At 38.2% G+C, this 15,781-nt stretch overlaps 1 protein-coding gene across 4 annotated transcripts in view; it reads right to left on the bottom strand.

Annotated features, from left to right (window-relative positions):
- The window catches only part of Cd226 (CD226 molecule), a 96,914-nt gene that overhangs the window by 69,623 nt on the left and 11,510 nt on the right, over positions 1-15,781 (bottom strand). For all 4 annotated transcript variants that reach the window (XR_012910250.1, XM_075968103.1, XM_075968105.1 and 1 more), the window contains exons 2-3: positions 11,507-11,578; positions 10,917-11,255 (exon numbers count right to left, since the gene is read on the bottom strand). Coding sequence is in view for 3 of the 4 variants with exons in the window: in XM_075968103.1 (XP_075824218.1) it covers positions 10,917-11,255; positions 11,507-11,552 (385 nt within the window). In the remaining variant the exon portion in view is untranslated. The remainder of the gene's footprint in view (positions 1-10,916; positions 11,256-11,506; positions 11,579-15,781) is intronic.

Consider the following 15,781-nt stretch of genomic DNA (forward strand, 5'->3'; position numbering starts at 1 on the left):
TCAGTTATCATGGACAAAGGAAGCCTCTGAGGAGTTGCCATAACAAAGTACCACAGAATGGGTGGCTTAAACAGCAGACATTTCATTTTCAGAATTTTGAAAGCTGGAAATTCAAACGTAAGATGCAAGCCAGGTTGGTTCCTTTTGATACCTCTCCTTTTGACTTGCAATTGCAGAAGCTGTCTTCTTCCTAAGATTTTTCTCTCTACACTCCAGTAGGCTATTTACTAGTAGATCAACTATGATGGATTAAACCCACATTAGTGATTTTCCACAATACCTTCCATTCATAATCTAGATCTACTACTGATAGCACACTATGCCATTTCTTTACCCTTCCGGTTCATCTTGAACTAACTTTTACAAGGACTCTACTAAGAATCCAGTTATCTCTAAACAAAATAGAGCTGGTTGCTTTTCTGTCATTAAAGCATGATTTAAATCTAGCAAGAAAACATTTTGTAATAGCTTGGTTATTCTTCATTTCCATAAGTTCTAAACTTTCTTCATGAGACAATTCAACTGTCTTGTCATCACTGCCTCCCCCGATGTCTCCCCTTTCCCTGTCCATTGCTCCATTCCATCAATGCATGTGTACAGTGCCAGCTCTCTGCTCATAGCATCTCCTGTCTGTTTAGGGCACCCACATCAAGCAAGCTTTAGATTGGGCTGTAATTCAGATCTGAGATTAGGGACCCAAATGTTTTTACTACTGTATGTGTGCTGTCTAACACAGCCTACAGTACTTGATAAATATTTATGGAAAGGAGGCAGGGAGGAAAGCGAGGTGGAATTGAATATAGAAGCTTTCTTTGTTGGTAACAGAAGTAAATTGAGTAAGCTATGGCACAGACTGTTCTGTGGATATGCCTTGCAGGCTGCGCTTGTCCTGTTTAAGTTGACCGGCTTTACCTATGCCATCTTTTTGCTTTCTCAACCCAACCATTCCACATACTGTTGCAAACTGTGGCTAACATGTGACTTCCATATATGAAAGGTTTTCTAGATGCTAGGTGAAATCCGATAGCTAAAATTTGTGCTTCCCAACCTATCCCACAGTCTCTGACATGGTGTGTTCTTTATATCCAAAGCCTATTTCCCTGATCAGTGATGTTTCATAAGATGTGTCTTCTATATAGAGCTTCTCTTCCCTATTGTGCCTATCTCTACCCATCCAAAACATACTAGATTCCCAGCCCAAGGTTCCTATCAAACCAGAAAAAATCTTACTCATTTTCTTACTTCCCTAAGCCATGATGAATGCTACTTAACACAATCCCCCATGGGAAATGTTTACCTAGCTGTTAAGATTTTGAGTTGTATATGTAGCCTTTCTTGAGGTTATAGCTCACAATAAAGACATTTGCTAGTTTCTTCACAGATACACACACACACACACACACACACACACACACATAATTTTCAATGCATTTAAAAGGTATGTACATAAGTAATAAATTAATTTTATCATTTATTCAATACATTCAATAAATTGTAATTCTATTTAATAATGTCATTGGAAACAAGGTTATAATTTTCCCTTTGGTCTAATTTTTAAACATTCTGTTATTTTCACTATGTGAAAGTCAGGCTACATTAAAGATAAGAATTCATGTGATATCCTTGATCCCTCTGGCTTCTACAATTCTTTCTCTTCCTCTTCTGCTGTATTCCCCTAAATCTGCCTAATGTTTGACTGTGGGTCTGCATCCACCAGATGCTGGATAACACTACTCTAATGACAATTTGGTGGGACACAAATCTGGTCACAGGAGATGGCCATTTCAGGCTATATATTTGCTAAAGCTAGGAGTCTAAGCTGGGGTGTTTTTCGTGGATTTCTGGGACATTCCCTTGCACTAGGGTTTTACTTGACCCTAAAAATGCACCCCTTTCCAGTAGACAACTAACCCGTGTTCATTGGGGCTCACAGAGACTGAACCAACCACCAGGAAGCCTGCATGAGTCTGACCTAGGCCCTCTGCATGTATGTTAACAATTGTGTAGCTTGATTCTTTTGTGGGACTCCTAACAGTGAGAACAGGGACTGTCTCTCACTCTTTTCCTGGCTTTTGGGAACCTACTCCTCACACCTGGTTTCCTTGTCCAGCCTTAATACATGGGGAGGGTCTTAGACATACTGCAATAGATATGTCATGCTTTGTTGCTATTCATGGGAGATCTGCCCTTTCCTAAACAGAAATGGAGAATGAGTGGATTTGGGGGTGGGAACAGAGGGGGTTGGAGGGGCTGGGAGGAGAGGAAAGAAGGGAAACTGTAGCCAAAATGTAAAATAAACAAATAAGCAAATTAATTTAAAAAAATGAGAATCCAAATATTGAATCAGTTCAAGGAAATGCATTACTAGTAGTTGAACATATTTCTATCTGATTAAATTCTTATTTTATGAAAGAATTCTAATATATATATATAAGAAATAGAAGCTCCATTTAAAATTTCACTTATTTAAATGGAGCTTCTATTTCTTATATATATCTCGCGCACGCCTTTAATCCCAGCACTCAGGAGGCAGAGGCAGGCGGATCTCTGTGAGTTCGAGACCAGCCTGGTCTACAAGAGCTAGTTCCAGGACAGGCTCCAAAGCCACAGAGAAACCCTGTCTCGAAAAAACAAGAAAAAAAAAAAGAAAAATTTCACTTATTTAACTATCCATAACTATGTATTTTGAAAGATAATACAAAGAAACTGGGTATACAGAAGAGTGGTAGAGGGCTTGCCTAGCATGTGTGATGCCCAAAGTTTGATCCCCAGCCCCACACACATAGGAATAGATAGTGAAGGGATAATCTGAGAAATCTAATGTCATAAGCTAATGAACAGCCTCTTGGTAAATAAACAAACATGACCAAGTTCCATATCAGAAATAATAATGGAATTTTTTGCTGTTACTCATGTAAAAATAATATGTTATCAATTATAGCATACAGCTTATAAAGAAAAATAAACATACTCTATCCAGTCATGGAATTAATTGAAAATATGATTAAAAATTTCCTGGAATCTAGTGCAGTGGAAACTTCCTGAAATCCATGAAGACGCTGCTGTTGAGAACTCCTAGTAATGGAGAACATGAAAACTGAACTGGTCATCTTTTGTAACCAGGCAAGCCTTTCAGTGATGGGACTGGGTTGCATTCAGCCCAGGTATAGGCTGAGAGGGTCCCATGGACATTTCCAAATAACCCAGACTGATGCTAGGATAGAGAGTCACTCTTTAAAAATTAACAGTGGGGTCCCCATTGCTGAAGAGAACATCTTTATACCTCACTGGACATAGAACGGTTGAGCTGCTACCTGCATGGAGCATTCATCCCTATGTTCTAGTCTCTTTGGTGTGAGAAGGTGCTTGGCAGCCTAGCAAAAAAGGAACCCGGACTCCAACCTGGCCACAAAACGTTCAACATCCTGTCTGCAAGATGTGATGGGATAATGGTGGTAAAGAGCTTGTGGAGTAGCCAGACAATGTCTGGTTTAACTTGAGGCCTACCCACACCAGGAAGAGATCCCTTGCCCTACACTGCCTGCATGGTCAGGAACTGAGACTGCATAGCCCAGAGACCTAGATTAGAACCAAACACAATTGCCTTCCCTCACCAAAAAAAAATCACTATAAATGATTCCTAATGATATGCTCATATATTCATAGACTGGTGCCTTGTCCTGTTGTCATCATGAGAGAGGCTTCCTCCAGCAGCAGACAAGAGTGGTAAGAGTGGATGCAGAGCTCCACAACCAGACATTCTGCACCAAGAGTCTAAATTGGAGGTCTCCATTGGGTCTTTCCTCTTAGAGATCAGGGAATCCTGTGGAAGAGGGGGAGGAAAGATTGTAGGAAGCAGAGGGCTTGGAGGTCACCAGGAGAACATGAGTCATTGAATCAACTAAGCAGGGCTCACATGGGCTCATGGACAGAAGCAGCAAGAACAGGACCTAGATGAGTCTCCACCAGGTACTCTGCACATATGCTGCAGTTGTTAGTTTGGTGTTTTTGTGTGACTTCTAACAGTGGAAGTGGCTGTGTATCTGACCCTTTTGCCTGCTCTTGAGACTCTTTTTATTCTATTGGGTTGTCTTGACCAGCCTTAATAGGAGGGCTTTTGCCTTCTCTTACTGTATCATTTTTTTAGTGTGTTTGGTTGCTGTCTCTTGGAGTTTTCTTTCCTTCTGAAGAAAAACTGGAGCCGGGGAATGGATCTTGGGGAAGGGGAGGTGAAGGAGCAGTGGAGGGAGGGGAAGCTGTAGTCAGGATATATTGCATGAGAAAAAAAACCTATATCAATTAAAAAAGAAAATTATACCATATTCATGGAACATATACACAGACACACATTTTCACTAAGGCATTCTGAAATGCCAATTATGGTAGCAGAATAAATTTCATTCTAAACCTAAGAAATGGCACTAGTTAGTATTGGGAACCAGTCATCTAGAATAAAAACTTGAACCTTCATCAGCAGTCTGATAGTTAAGTTGAACATTAGAACAGAACGCATGCACACACTTTATCCTTACTGACCACCATCTTCACTCCACTGTATTCCACAATCATGTCACCTATATCTATTTCAAGTGATAATAAATATAAAATGGCATGGTATCACCTTTTCCCTGGACATCTTCCTATATACCTCCCCTATTTAACATGGGCACCCTTGACACCCTCCTATGGGACATGATCTTTGCTTAGACATGATCTCTCCTACACATATATCCTATGGTTGATGGATCTTTCTCTAGACACCTTCTATGCCCAAAACCTATGGGACATGAACATTTGTCTCCGGGCAAATTATGAAAAAGACCATACTTTTAAAGATGTGAGTTGGCTAAATAGTTGCAGTAATGAGAAATTTTCTCACATTAAGATTTATTGAATTGTGAATAATCTCTCTGGGGAAGTGCCAGCAGTCACATCAGCAGAGTTACTTAATTAAAACTATTCTAAAGTAAGTACAGGAGATGTTACCTCAGGGACTCATTTTGCATTGACCCCAGAAGTATTGACTTGATGGTCTTAAAATTGTTAACAGTTTCAAAATCTTTAATGTCTTCAGAAGTAGTTTCCCACCATTTTCATGAAGAAAGGGACAGGTCGACCTATTTTTAATCATCACTCCCTATAAAGTCAAACAGAAACAAAGGCCAGCAACAAAAAAATACAGTTTACAAACCAAGTTGTTTCTTATTAGTTCTAAATGATATCCCCACTGCCAGCATCAACTCAAAGAAAGTCCTTAGAAGAGTCTCTCAAGCCAGCCCTGGAGCCAAGAGTTTCATTTTCCCTACTTTCTTCAGTTACATGTTTTCTTGCTTGTTTGATTCCTTGTTTGTACATTCAAAATTCAATGTTTTTATTTTATAAAATGCAAACCATAATTCTGCTTCCAGTTAGCATTCTAACTAGTCTTTGGGTAAACTCCTGTAATGGTGATCTATGGGTGGACTAATTCTACAGAGAAAAATGACCTACTCTCTGTAGCTTCTGACATTTGATGAAATCTAGGCAGTCTTAGGTAGCCCTGACCTGGCAGCTGAATGTGTTCCATGGCGATGCTGATAGGTACCAAAGATTGAAGTGTACTAACTCTTACTCACTCATGAGGCTTTGTCCCTATCTCATACCAGCACCCACATAACCCAACACTCCAACACTTAAACATGTTTCTAAAGAGGAAACATGTTCCAGATTCTTGTGGTTCTCAGTTTCTTTCAGACTGGGTAAGGAGTAGCTGTAGTAAAGACTAGTGAAAGAATTGTGGATTTACTCGACCTTTGAGAATTAAAAGAATAAAGACAAAGATCTGAACCATTTCCAGTAACCTTTGTAGCAAGAGGCTATGGGGGATTCTTTCTTAGTGGCCCTCTTTCCAGCTTTAAGATGTCCTTTGGCATTCAGAATGCCCTTGGCCTTTCAGACCAAGTCTCCAACTTCATCACTTTGTACCTGTTAGTACTACACAAGGGAGAGTCATTTTTAGGGATTTTTCCTTCTTTGTTAATTCTGAATAAACAAAATAAATGCTGATATAAAAGTGTGATAACATATTAAGAAGGACTACAAAGACAGCTGAAAGTCCACCTAATGAAATAAGACAAACTCTGAATTACACACCAAAATAAACTATATTCAGAGCTAAAGTTTTCTACCTTGCAAATCACTGAATATTATCTAGAATATTTTAGGTTCTTAGTAAAGACTTGGAGTATGAGTTAATGGATAAGTTCACTTTCTCATATCAGCAAACCTATTTATGGAAACTGGATCTAGGACATTCTCCCCTTTCCACCTTTGAATCCTCACATCACACCAACACTAAGGGGGAAAAAATCCCCATGCTGTCCCCACTTGCTACAGAGGTCAGTATTATCTTTAGAAGATATTTTATCAACTCTGGAGGCCCCATCTCTAAGGCACTATTACTGCCAACACACACACATGAACCATTTAGCTGCTGGCATCTGAGAAAGAGTAAGGGTAAGAGACTATGAAAGGGGGTGAGGAAGACATGTATATCTTTGTCCCACCCAAAATGAAAGGAACTCTTTAGAGAGACACAGTGAGAAGCAACTCAGTGTTCAATCTGAGATAAGTGCAATGAAATATGAACATCACAGCCATGTGATGCAACCAACCAAAGCATCTATGCAGGTGGAGCAAGGAAGGTAACCCACTGCCTGCTTCTCCAATGCCAGTGATCCATCTTTTGCGCTTCATCCTTCTCTCCATACCCTGTCTCTCTCCCTCCTTTCCCTGACTTCCATGTGTGTACATTCATGACTTCTTTCATATACTTCAGTTTGACCCTTCTCCAAGCTATGTTCTTAAGTCTTCTGCTCCTATTAGTTGGTACTCTGTTAACTGTCTTTTTCACATATGCTGGATGATGAAATAATATCAAAGCTGGGATATTCAATCCTCAAAAGCCTTTCTGCTCCGCTGTTCCATAATGTTCAGAGGTGGGTGCTCAGACACCATGTTACAACTAAGGGCATGAGAACTGCTTTCTTTCCTACAAATCCAATCTGGTCTCCTAATTCTCTTTTTTTTTAAGTAAAGTCAATATTTTCTAGTTCTTAGGTCATAAGATAGCTGGATATATTCTTGAAGCTTCCTTCTCTCTAGCGTTCAGGCCAAATAAGAGTGGAACTTTCATACTTACCTTAGGTAGATATATTTGAACTGTTAAAATATTGCAATGAAATATTTTTCACCATTTTCATGGAAATTTGGCATGTTTGAAAGAAATTTTATAACACAGTTTTGAGAAATAATGAATAAGAAATCTATATAAGCATCACTGCGACGATGAACATTAAAGACTCTGGTGGGCACTCCTGATTTTGTATTCTTTGTGATCATGCTTTCAAACTCCTTGTTACTGTAGCCTTATTTCTTTGTTATTGTTTATATGCAAGTCAACCATGTTTTTCTCTGTTTTGCATGTCTATGCAATGTCAAGAGCAGGAACCACACCCAAAGTCATCTATGGTTTGCTTACTTCCCCCAGTGTGATCTTAGTGAGATCCAATCTGTTGATGAGCATCATGTGATTTCTCCCTTCTCAGAAACACAGTTTCCTCCTGCATGGATGAACCCTGTGTATTTGCCTATTCTACTCTTGAACTTCTGGATGGTTCCCAGATACCATTTCTATCATCATTGTTGCTATAAATATGGGTTTTCTAACACATGAACATAATCAGTAAATATCAAAGGGGGCAGAATTATTATATCATAGAATATGTGGTTGTTTAACCAGCTAATTATATTCCAAAACAGGCATTATGGTTCCTCTTTCTCCTCTCTCCTTTAGTTGGGTACCGGAAAATGGTTTTTCTGTGTGGTCAAGTATTCAGATGTACTACAGAGACATTTGATTGGTTCATACAAAGTGGGTAACCAGTAAAAGTTGGGCAGGATATTGGAGTGGGTCACCATCTAGCAGGTAGGGGATATTTAAATAAAATATATTGTATTTCACTGATTACTAAGACCACAGATACAAAGTAAACAATCTGTTCTCCAAGACTTCCACCATAGACTTTGCTACCAAGAATGATTTTGAAACATCACCACCTAAGTCACCTCAATATATTTTACCATGAATTGTGAAAATAGCACAGCCAATTTTATCTATTTAATTTGATCAGCAATTAAGAAATGCCTATTTTAAAGCTAACCAACATATTTAAAGTCCTTTTTACCAACAGCATCACTTATCCAGAATAAGGCCTCTAACTAGCTCAATGCTAGACTAAAAAACTATGGAAAGAAAGAAGGGATAAAGCACAAAGAAGTTTTTTTAGATACATATACAATGGTCACAACTCACCCTTGTACGGCCTAAAGTCTCGTGTCTCCCCAGATATTACTTAACATTCAACTATGGTGCTACAGCATGAGACGCATACAGTGTTGGAGGTCTTGGAAAGGCCAGAAGACTTTACAGTGCATGGCAACCCCATGTGGGGATATCCTGAAGGCAATGTCCAAGTCCAAGTGTACCGTAGGGAAGAATTAGGAAATCTATCTAAGGCACTGAAAGAAGATCCCTCAGCCATAAAGAATTACTAGTGAAGAATAGAAGTCAGTATTAATGATGAGAGTGTGGTGTCGCTGCTTCCCGTGAAATTCTGGCAATGTTATACCCATTAGGATCTCTGATCTTTAAGTTTATTTCCTTTTAATGTTAAATATATCAAATCTTTCTTTATATTAGAATTCCGATGATCTATTATGCACATTAAAATTTCTGTATTTTTAAGTTTGTTCTTTTTTTAGTATTAAACAGATCAACTCTAAAATATAGTATTTATAGATCTTGTTAAGTTGTGAATAAAGTATAAAAGAAACTTTTTATGAGTCTGACACACTACCTACGGTGCTAATGAGACTCCTTAAAAGGAGATTTTTAAGTACATTTTAAGGCATTTTTTAAGGCATTTTTAAGTATATTTTAAAGTATAACAAATGGGTTTAATTTTGCCATTATGATTAAAAACTCTACCCTTCCTAATCTCAAAATAATGTAGACTATATACCCTATCCCATTACAGCAATATGTTCTTCAAAGATAAAAATCATTACTTTTTAAAACACAAAACATGTTTCAGGATTCCACCATGAGGAACACATAAGAAAATAAAGAACCCAGCAGCCCTTACTCTGGCAACCAATAAATCTTTCACCATTTTGTTTTCAAATGCCCCTGAGGCTCACCTGTTACTGACATAGAAAAGTAAAGGGGACAGCAAATCTGAGTGATACAATGTGAAAAAACTTCTCAAACTCTTCCAAAACTGAAGCTAAAAATCAACAACAGCTTGACAGTTTAGCTCCATACTCCGTGCTAAACATTCAGAGATGCCTTCTCTAAATACAACGTATATCTTCTCTCTTATGACACATACCAAAATATCTGATGTGCGAGAGAAACTACAAACCCTGATACCACAAGCCACGAAGGGGCACTCCTTTCTCCAGCCTGACAGCTGAAGCCACATGTGAAATACATCGCCCTATTTCAAGGCCCATCACTTATAACCTTTTTTTGGAAATATGGGTCAAAGTAGATATTAAACTTAAAAGTAGCAGAAAGCATTTAAATGGGTGTCTGTGCATGGTGACAAACAGGTTCCTTAGTGGTAAAATAAATCTTTTAATATAGGTGTTCAAAGATATTTTGTTAACAGTAAATTAGTTAAGATTAGCTATACCCAAGTGTCATTTCTTCCTGATCATTTCTTATTCCTCTTGCATCATGACTATTGTTCTTTCAGAATATTCATTACTGGAGAAAACAAAGGCTTGGCATCAGACGGCACAAAACTTCCCCCTTTTTGGGGAATGACCTGAAGTGTAAGAAACTATGATTTAAAATCTTTCCCTTTTTCCTGATATCTAAAAAGTCTGTGAATAATTTTGTGCCAAAACATAGAAAATACCACCAGGCTGTGATAGTACATGCCTTTAATTACAGCTCTCAGGAGGTAGTGGCAGGCAGATCTCTGTGAGTTTGAGGCCAGCCTGATCTACAAGAGCTAATTCCAGGACAGGCTCCAAAACAACAGAGAAACCCTGTCTCAAAAAACAAAACAAAAAATAATAAGAAATATCAATAATAGTGATGGTAACAATACCCTATTCTTCAAGGGCCATGGGCCAAGTTTTTTAAATATATTATCCCTAAACATTCAACAAGAAAATTATTATTATCTTGACAAGTTGTTTGATTACTTTAAATTGAGCAAGACTAAACCACTAACACAGGATTTTACAGAAAATGATGGCTATAAAACCCAGGTGTTCTTGATGTATCGTACCTAATCTATGTTGCCATATGAGAAGAATCAAAGCAAAGTCACCAGCATACTTAATATAAATCATTATTCTCTTTCTGATACATCAGTCAGTTTCTAAAAGAAGTACATAGGTTGAAGATGGACTCTGTCTTAAACTTTGCTCAGAATTTGCTAATAAATTCAGATTGAAACATGCAGGAAAGATTCTAGCTATCCAGGGGCTCAGATTTATTGCCAAATGCTCAACAAAATGAAATGGTATCTCACACTGCTAAGATAAACTTTGAAAGAAGGGACAGGCTGTGAATCTACAAGTTGGCAACATCACTTGAATCTAACCTTATATCGTCGTAAAGATTATGTAAATCTGCTCACCTTTCTACATCTCTGAAACCAGTAAGACACCTCCACTCAGAAATGTCAGCAATTGAGAAAAATGGGATTGGTTTACAACATTACTCTCTGAGGAAACATATCATCAAAGAACATAGAAATGAAACAGGAAGAAGAGCAGAATAGTGCTTTAAGGTTTTAGTTAGATTTCTTCGAATTAAACATTCTAAGTAGAGAAAAGGAAAGTAAGTTTTTCCTTACCTGACTGGACCACCTTTATCTTCTTTTCCCAAGGTCCTCCTGGGAAAGAATGAAACAAGCAGGAGTAGATGCCAATGTCTGCTTCAGAGGCATTGTAAAAGGAAAGACTCATATTGCGGAACTCCAGTGTTGCATTCAGAAAGTGCACTCTATGGAAGTAGTTGTGATCTATATGCATACGATGGTTTGGGTTGTAAACAGCTATGTTCACAGTCTCTGCACCACTGATCTTGGTCCATTCAACCTGGGTTAAGTTGTCCATCAATGGATACACACATTCCAGAGTCATGGTCTTAGAGAGTTGAACAGCTGTGTCCCAAAAGATCACCTCACACAGTGCTAAAATAATACATCACATAAACTGAGTTAGATCCAACGATGACAAAACCAAATAGATAAATCTTACAAGACTTAACAAATAGTCTAATAAGTTCATAGTGAACCCTGAAAATTTCACCTACAAAATTGGCTTTTGTAAATTTTAGTATTTCTGAACAAATCAGAAATTACCCAAGGGAACCTGCACATGTCACACCCAAACACCAAAAGCACAGCAAAACTTTTAAATGAAGACATAGGATTGTCTTTACCTTTGTGCACATGAAGAATAGCCAAAAGCAAAGTAATGCAAGCCATCTCTGGAAACAGTTCAGAAGGCTAGCCTGTATAAAAAAAATAATGCGTATGATGTTATATTCACAACTCAACATGAAGTGCCATTTCCTTCCTCTCAGATGTTATCAACTGCATCTTTTTCTCTGAAGTTTGAGCACAGGAAAAGTTTTAACTTCAAAAGCAGCCTTGCTCTCATACAGAGATGGGTAAAGTTCAGGTACTTCTCTGGCAGATAATCAGTTTACTTTCAAGAAATAATTTTCAAGAAAGATTCTTTGAGTTGACAGCTCTTTACTGAGTGTGTCCTCTATGTCAGACTCAGCTCTGTGCAACAAGAATACACAAAACCATATCTTAAAAATAAAATCCCATGCTACTTTCTTAGGAAGAGACTGAGGCAACACTAAAGGCGCACTAGATATAGTAAGTTGTAGGTGGTAAGTACCTGAAGAAAAGTGAAGCAAAGCAAGAGAGTTGAGCTCTTTTGATATAGGCTGGTCCAGGAACTCCTCACTGAGAAGGTGAATGGAGGTGAGTAGTAGATGTTAATGGGAGGAGCCTGCATAGCAGACAGACACTCAGGTGTTGCCTTCCTTGACTGCATCTCCCGGTTAGACTTGAGCATATACAAACAAAAGAATGGACTTCCAGCGACAAAAGAATGGTGGCCCAGGACATACAAATATGCCTTTGTATCTGATGGTTTTTTTCACTTTTTTATTTTAAAATGATTATGTAGTGCTAAGAAATTAGATATTCCAACCAAGTCACCTAGGAGGCTGCACCTTATGTAACTATGATCTACCGTCAATATGGAATTAATCTCTAAGATTCATTATTTCTCTCTTCCTTCTCTAAAAAAACAATTCAGGGTTGTGGCAAGATGATTTAGCCAATTTAGAGCCTTGCTACATGGGCCTGAGGACTTGAATTAGGTCCTCAGAATCCACAAAAAGGTAGGAGGACAGAACTGACCACATAAAGTTATACACTATGAGAGCCATGGACTCTGGACTGACAGACTGACAGCTGACTCATTCTATTGGTAGCTAACAGACTTTGAACTGACTGCTGGGAAACCTGCAAAGAGCCAAACTAGGCCCTCTGAATGTGGGTGACAGTCATTTGGCTTGATCTGTGTGTGGGGCCCCTGGCAGTAGAACCAGGATTTATTCCAGGTGCATGAACTGGCTCTTTGAAGCCCATTCCCTATGGTGGGATACCTTGCTCAGCCTTGATGCAGCAGGATGGGAGCCAGACTTTGTTGACTCCCCAAGCTTACCCCTTCTCATAAGTGGATAGGGGTGGGATGAGGGGAAGTGGGGGGTGAGAGAAGGGTAGGGAGGGGGATCTGGAGTTGGTATGAAAAATGAAAAATTTTAATTAAAAAAGACCTGCTCACCTGTGTAATGAAACCTGTAGAAGTAGGAGAACTACTCATGTGAGCACTGAGTTCAGGTGCAGGAATGAGCAACTCATGCAGCTATAAGAGCACCAAGCCAGGAGCTGGGATTTTCAACATTGATGCACTTGGCCACAATCGCAAGGCCAGGATGCATTGCATACATTAAAAATGAGGTCCGTTCTCATTCTCATGTTCTCTGAAAATATTCCCCCACTAGTTACTCGTGTGGAGTAGTTGATACTCACTGATAATGATTTGTATTGAATCACATTTGAAGTACAAAGTCAAAATTATCTCTCACCTTATATTTTAACAATAAATATTCTTATATTTGATTTTTTGACAGTCAAAAGAGCAAATGGTTCATTTTAACAAATTTTGAAAATATTTCACATAAAATTTAAGGAAATAAAGATATGTCCACAGGTATGTCACATAGGTTATGTTCAGGAAATGGCACAAGTACAGAGCATGGATGGGGTGATAATATGCCTGAGAGGTATATGTAACATATACCTGTAATAGAGAATATAACAGAGAAGCATGTTATGATCTAAGGTATTTATTCCTAAGATAGAAAGATATTGAAAAAAACATAAAAATAAATACTTATTTGCAAAGTGCCTTCCATGTTATGCTGAAAGAAGTTCATGGGGTGTTCAGAAGTCTGAGTATCTGCTGAACTCACAGCCCAGCAGAAGCCTCCTTCAGGGAGGGTGATTGGGAAAAGACCTGCTCACCTGTGTAATGAAACCTGTATAAGTAGGAGCCCTAATCATGTGAACACCGAGTTCAGGTGCAGGAATGAGCAACTCATGCAGCTATAAGAGCACGAAGCCAGGAGCCGGGATTTTCAACATTGCTGTAGCTGTGGACAGTAGAGGAAAAATGCATACAAGAAATGGTGGGAGGTGATAGTTTATAGATAGAAGGGGTAAAGTTTTGTTTGCTCTTAAAGATTCTGGGTGATTGCTCTGAATTAATAAAAGAATTACTAAATGCCACCCGCTTTCCTTTTCATGGTTCTTGGGAAATTTGACTTTGTTTGAGTGGCCACTCCTTTCTCTATACCCAAGATGATGGATCTAACTTGTTCTACTTGGTTGATCTGAGCCAAAGCCTGAGCTGACCCAATTAGAATGAAGGAGATTATTTACATTCTATGCCAGAAAAAGGTTTCCTCTTTCCTCCCCTCCCTGAACGTTAACAAGAAAAAATGCTGTGTGGTCACTACACTACCCTAGGTAGCTATCTAGAAAACCAGTTTGAAGACAATTGTTAGAGGATGAAATAAACTTGCATTTAGAATCATTGAACCAATGAATTTGTCAACTATGGCATCAGAGTTTACAGTGGGATTTTTTATAATTCATAAGAAGTCCCTGTTACTTCAGCAAACTCAGACATCCAACTTTTAGAACATCTTTATCAACATGTAAACAAGATGAAATGGTGGCCAGGACTTGGATGATTTCCCTGAAGATATGATGGATTAGCTGGCTGCCAATGGATGACCTGTTATCTCAGAGACATAACAGTAACAGGCATCCTTAACTCCATGTGATCTAGACTGAATCCAGTCAGGAAAACATACCTCAAGATTCAGTAGAAGGTACTTTCACAAAAATAAATGACTAGAGAAGTTTATAGATAAAATAAGTAATAATAAAACATATGAGATGAGAAAGTATCTCAAAGAGAAGCTTTGAAAAAGATCTGTTCCTGTAATAAGCATTAAAGCATCGAGGAAGAGGATTGCACACTCTGGAGGTTGTTGTTTAGAGCTGCAACACTGAAGGAGCTGAAGCTCATATAGACATTGGAAAAGATCAAGGCATGAATCCATCAGGGAAGAAAAGGGGTGAAGGACAAATAAGGAAACTGACAATCTGAAAATTTAAACTGTCACTAGTGAAAGATGCTTAGGAAACACCCACATCTAATATCACATTCAACGGGGGAAGTCCCTCTGAGAGGAAGACCAAGACAAAGATGCTTGCTTTCACTCCTGCTATTGATATCACTCTCCAGGTTTTACCCAGAGAAAATAAACAAGAAGAAATAAAAGATAGTTACACAGCCAAAGAAGAAGTAATCCTGTCCCCTGCACAGTAACTTCGTGACTTTGTATATTAAACTAAAACATCTACCCAATTCTGTTTAGATAACAGTAAAATTGCATGAAATGAGTGTATGAAAATCTTTTGTGCCTGTTATTTACTAAAAACAAACCATATGAAAAGAAAGTTTAAAAAACAATTCTATTTATAATCCAAAATATAAACCACATCTGAATAGATTTAACCAAGTATGTGAATCAATACTTTACGTTGAAAATGACAAATATTGCTAGTTTTTAAAAGAAGGTCTGAAAATGAAAAGGCATATGTAAGAAATATATCTAGAATATATCCATGCTCACAAAATGGGAATTTTAACAATGTTACAAAGACAATGTTTCTCAATCAAATCTTGAGCTTACACAGTCCCTAATAAAATTTTAAGTGGCCTTTTGTTAAAAATGGAAAATCTCATCCTGAAATTCATGCAGCATTATAAGGGCTCCTGAACAGCCAACATTTGCATGGAAAGAAAAGGCTCGGTGATTCCTACATCACATTTAAAACTTAGTTCAAAGCTAATTATCAAGACCTTAATATTGGCATAAGGACAGACATACAAACAAATGGCATTAAAGTGGGAATTAAAAGTTGGGCATTTGAGAGTTGGTATGAAAACCTCGTGCAGTGAACATTTTCTAAAATATATAAAGGCAATCCTAATGATGTCTCGAAATAATTAGAAATACAGACCCATCTGGACATTGCTTGTAACCAAACCAAAA

Source organism: Microtus pennsylvanicus, chromosome 4 (genome assembly GCF_037038515.1).
Source record: "Microtus pennsylvanicus isolate mMicPen1 chromosome 4, mMicPen1.hap1, whole genome shotgun sequence".
NCBI lineage: Eukaryota > Metazoa > Chordata > Mammalia > Rodentia > Cricetidae > Microtus > Microtus pennsylvanicus.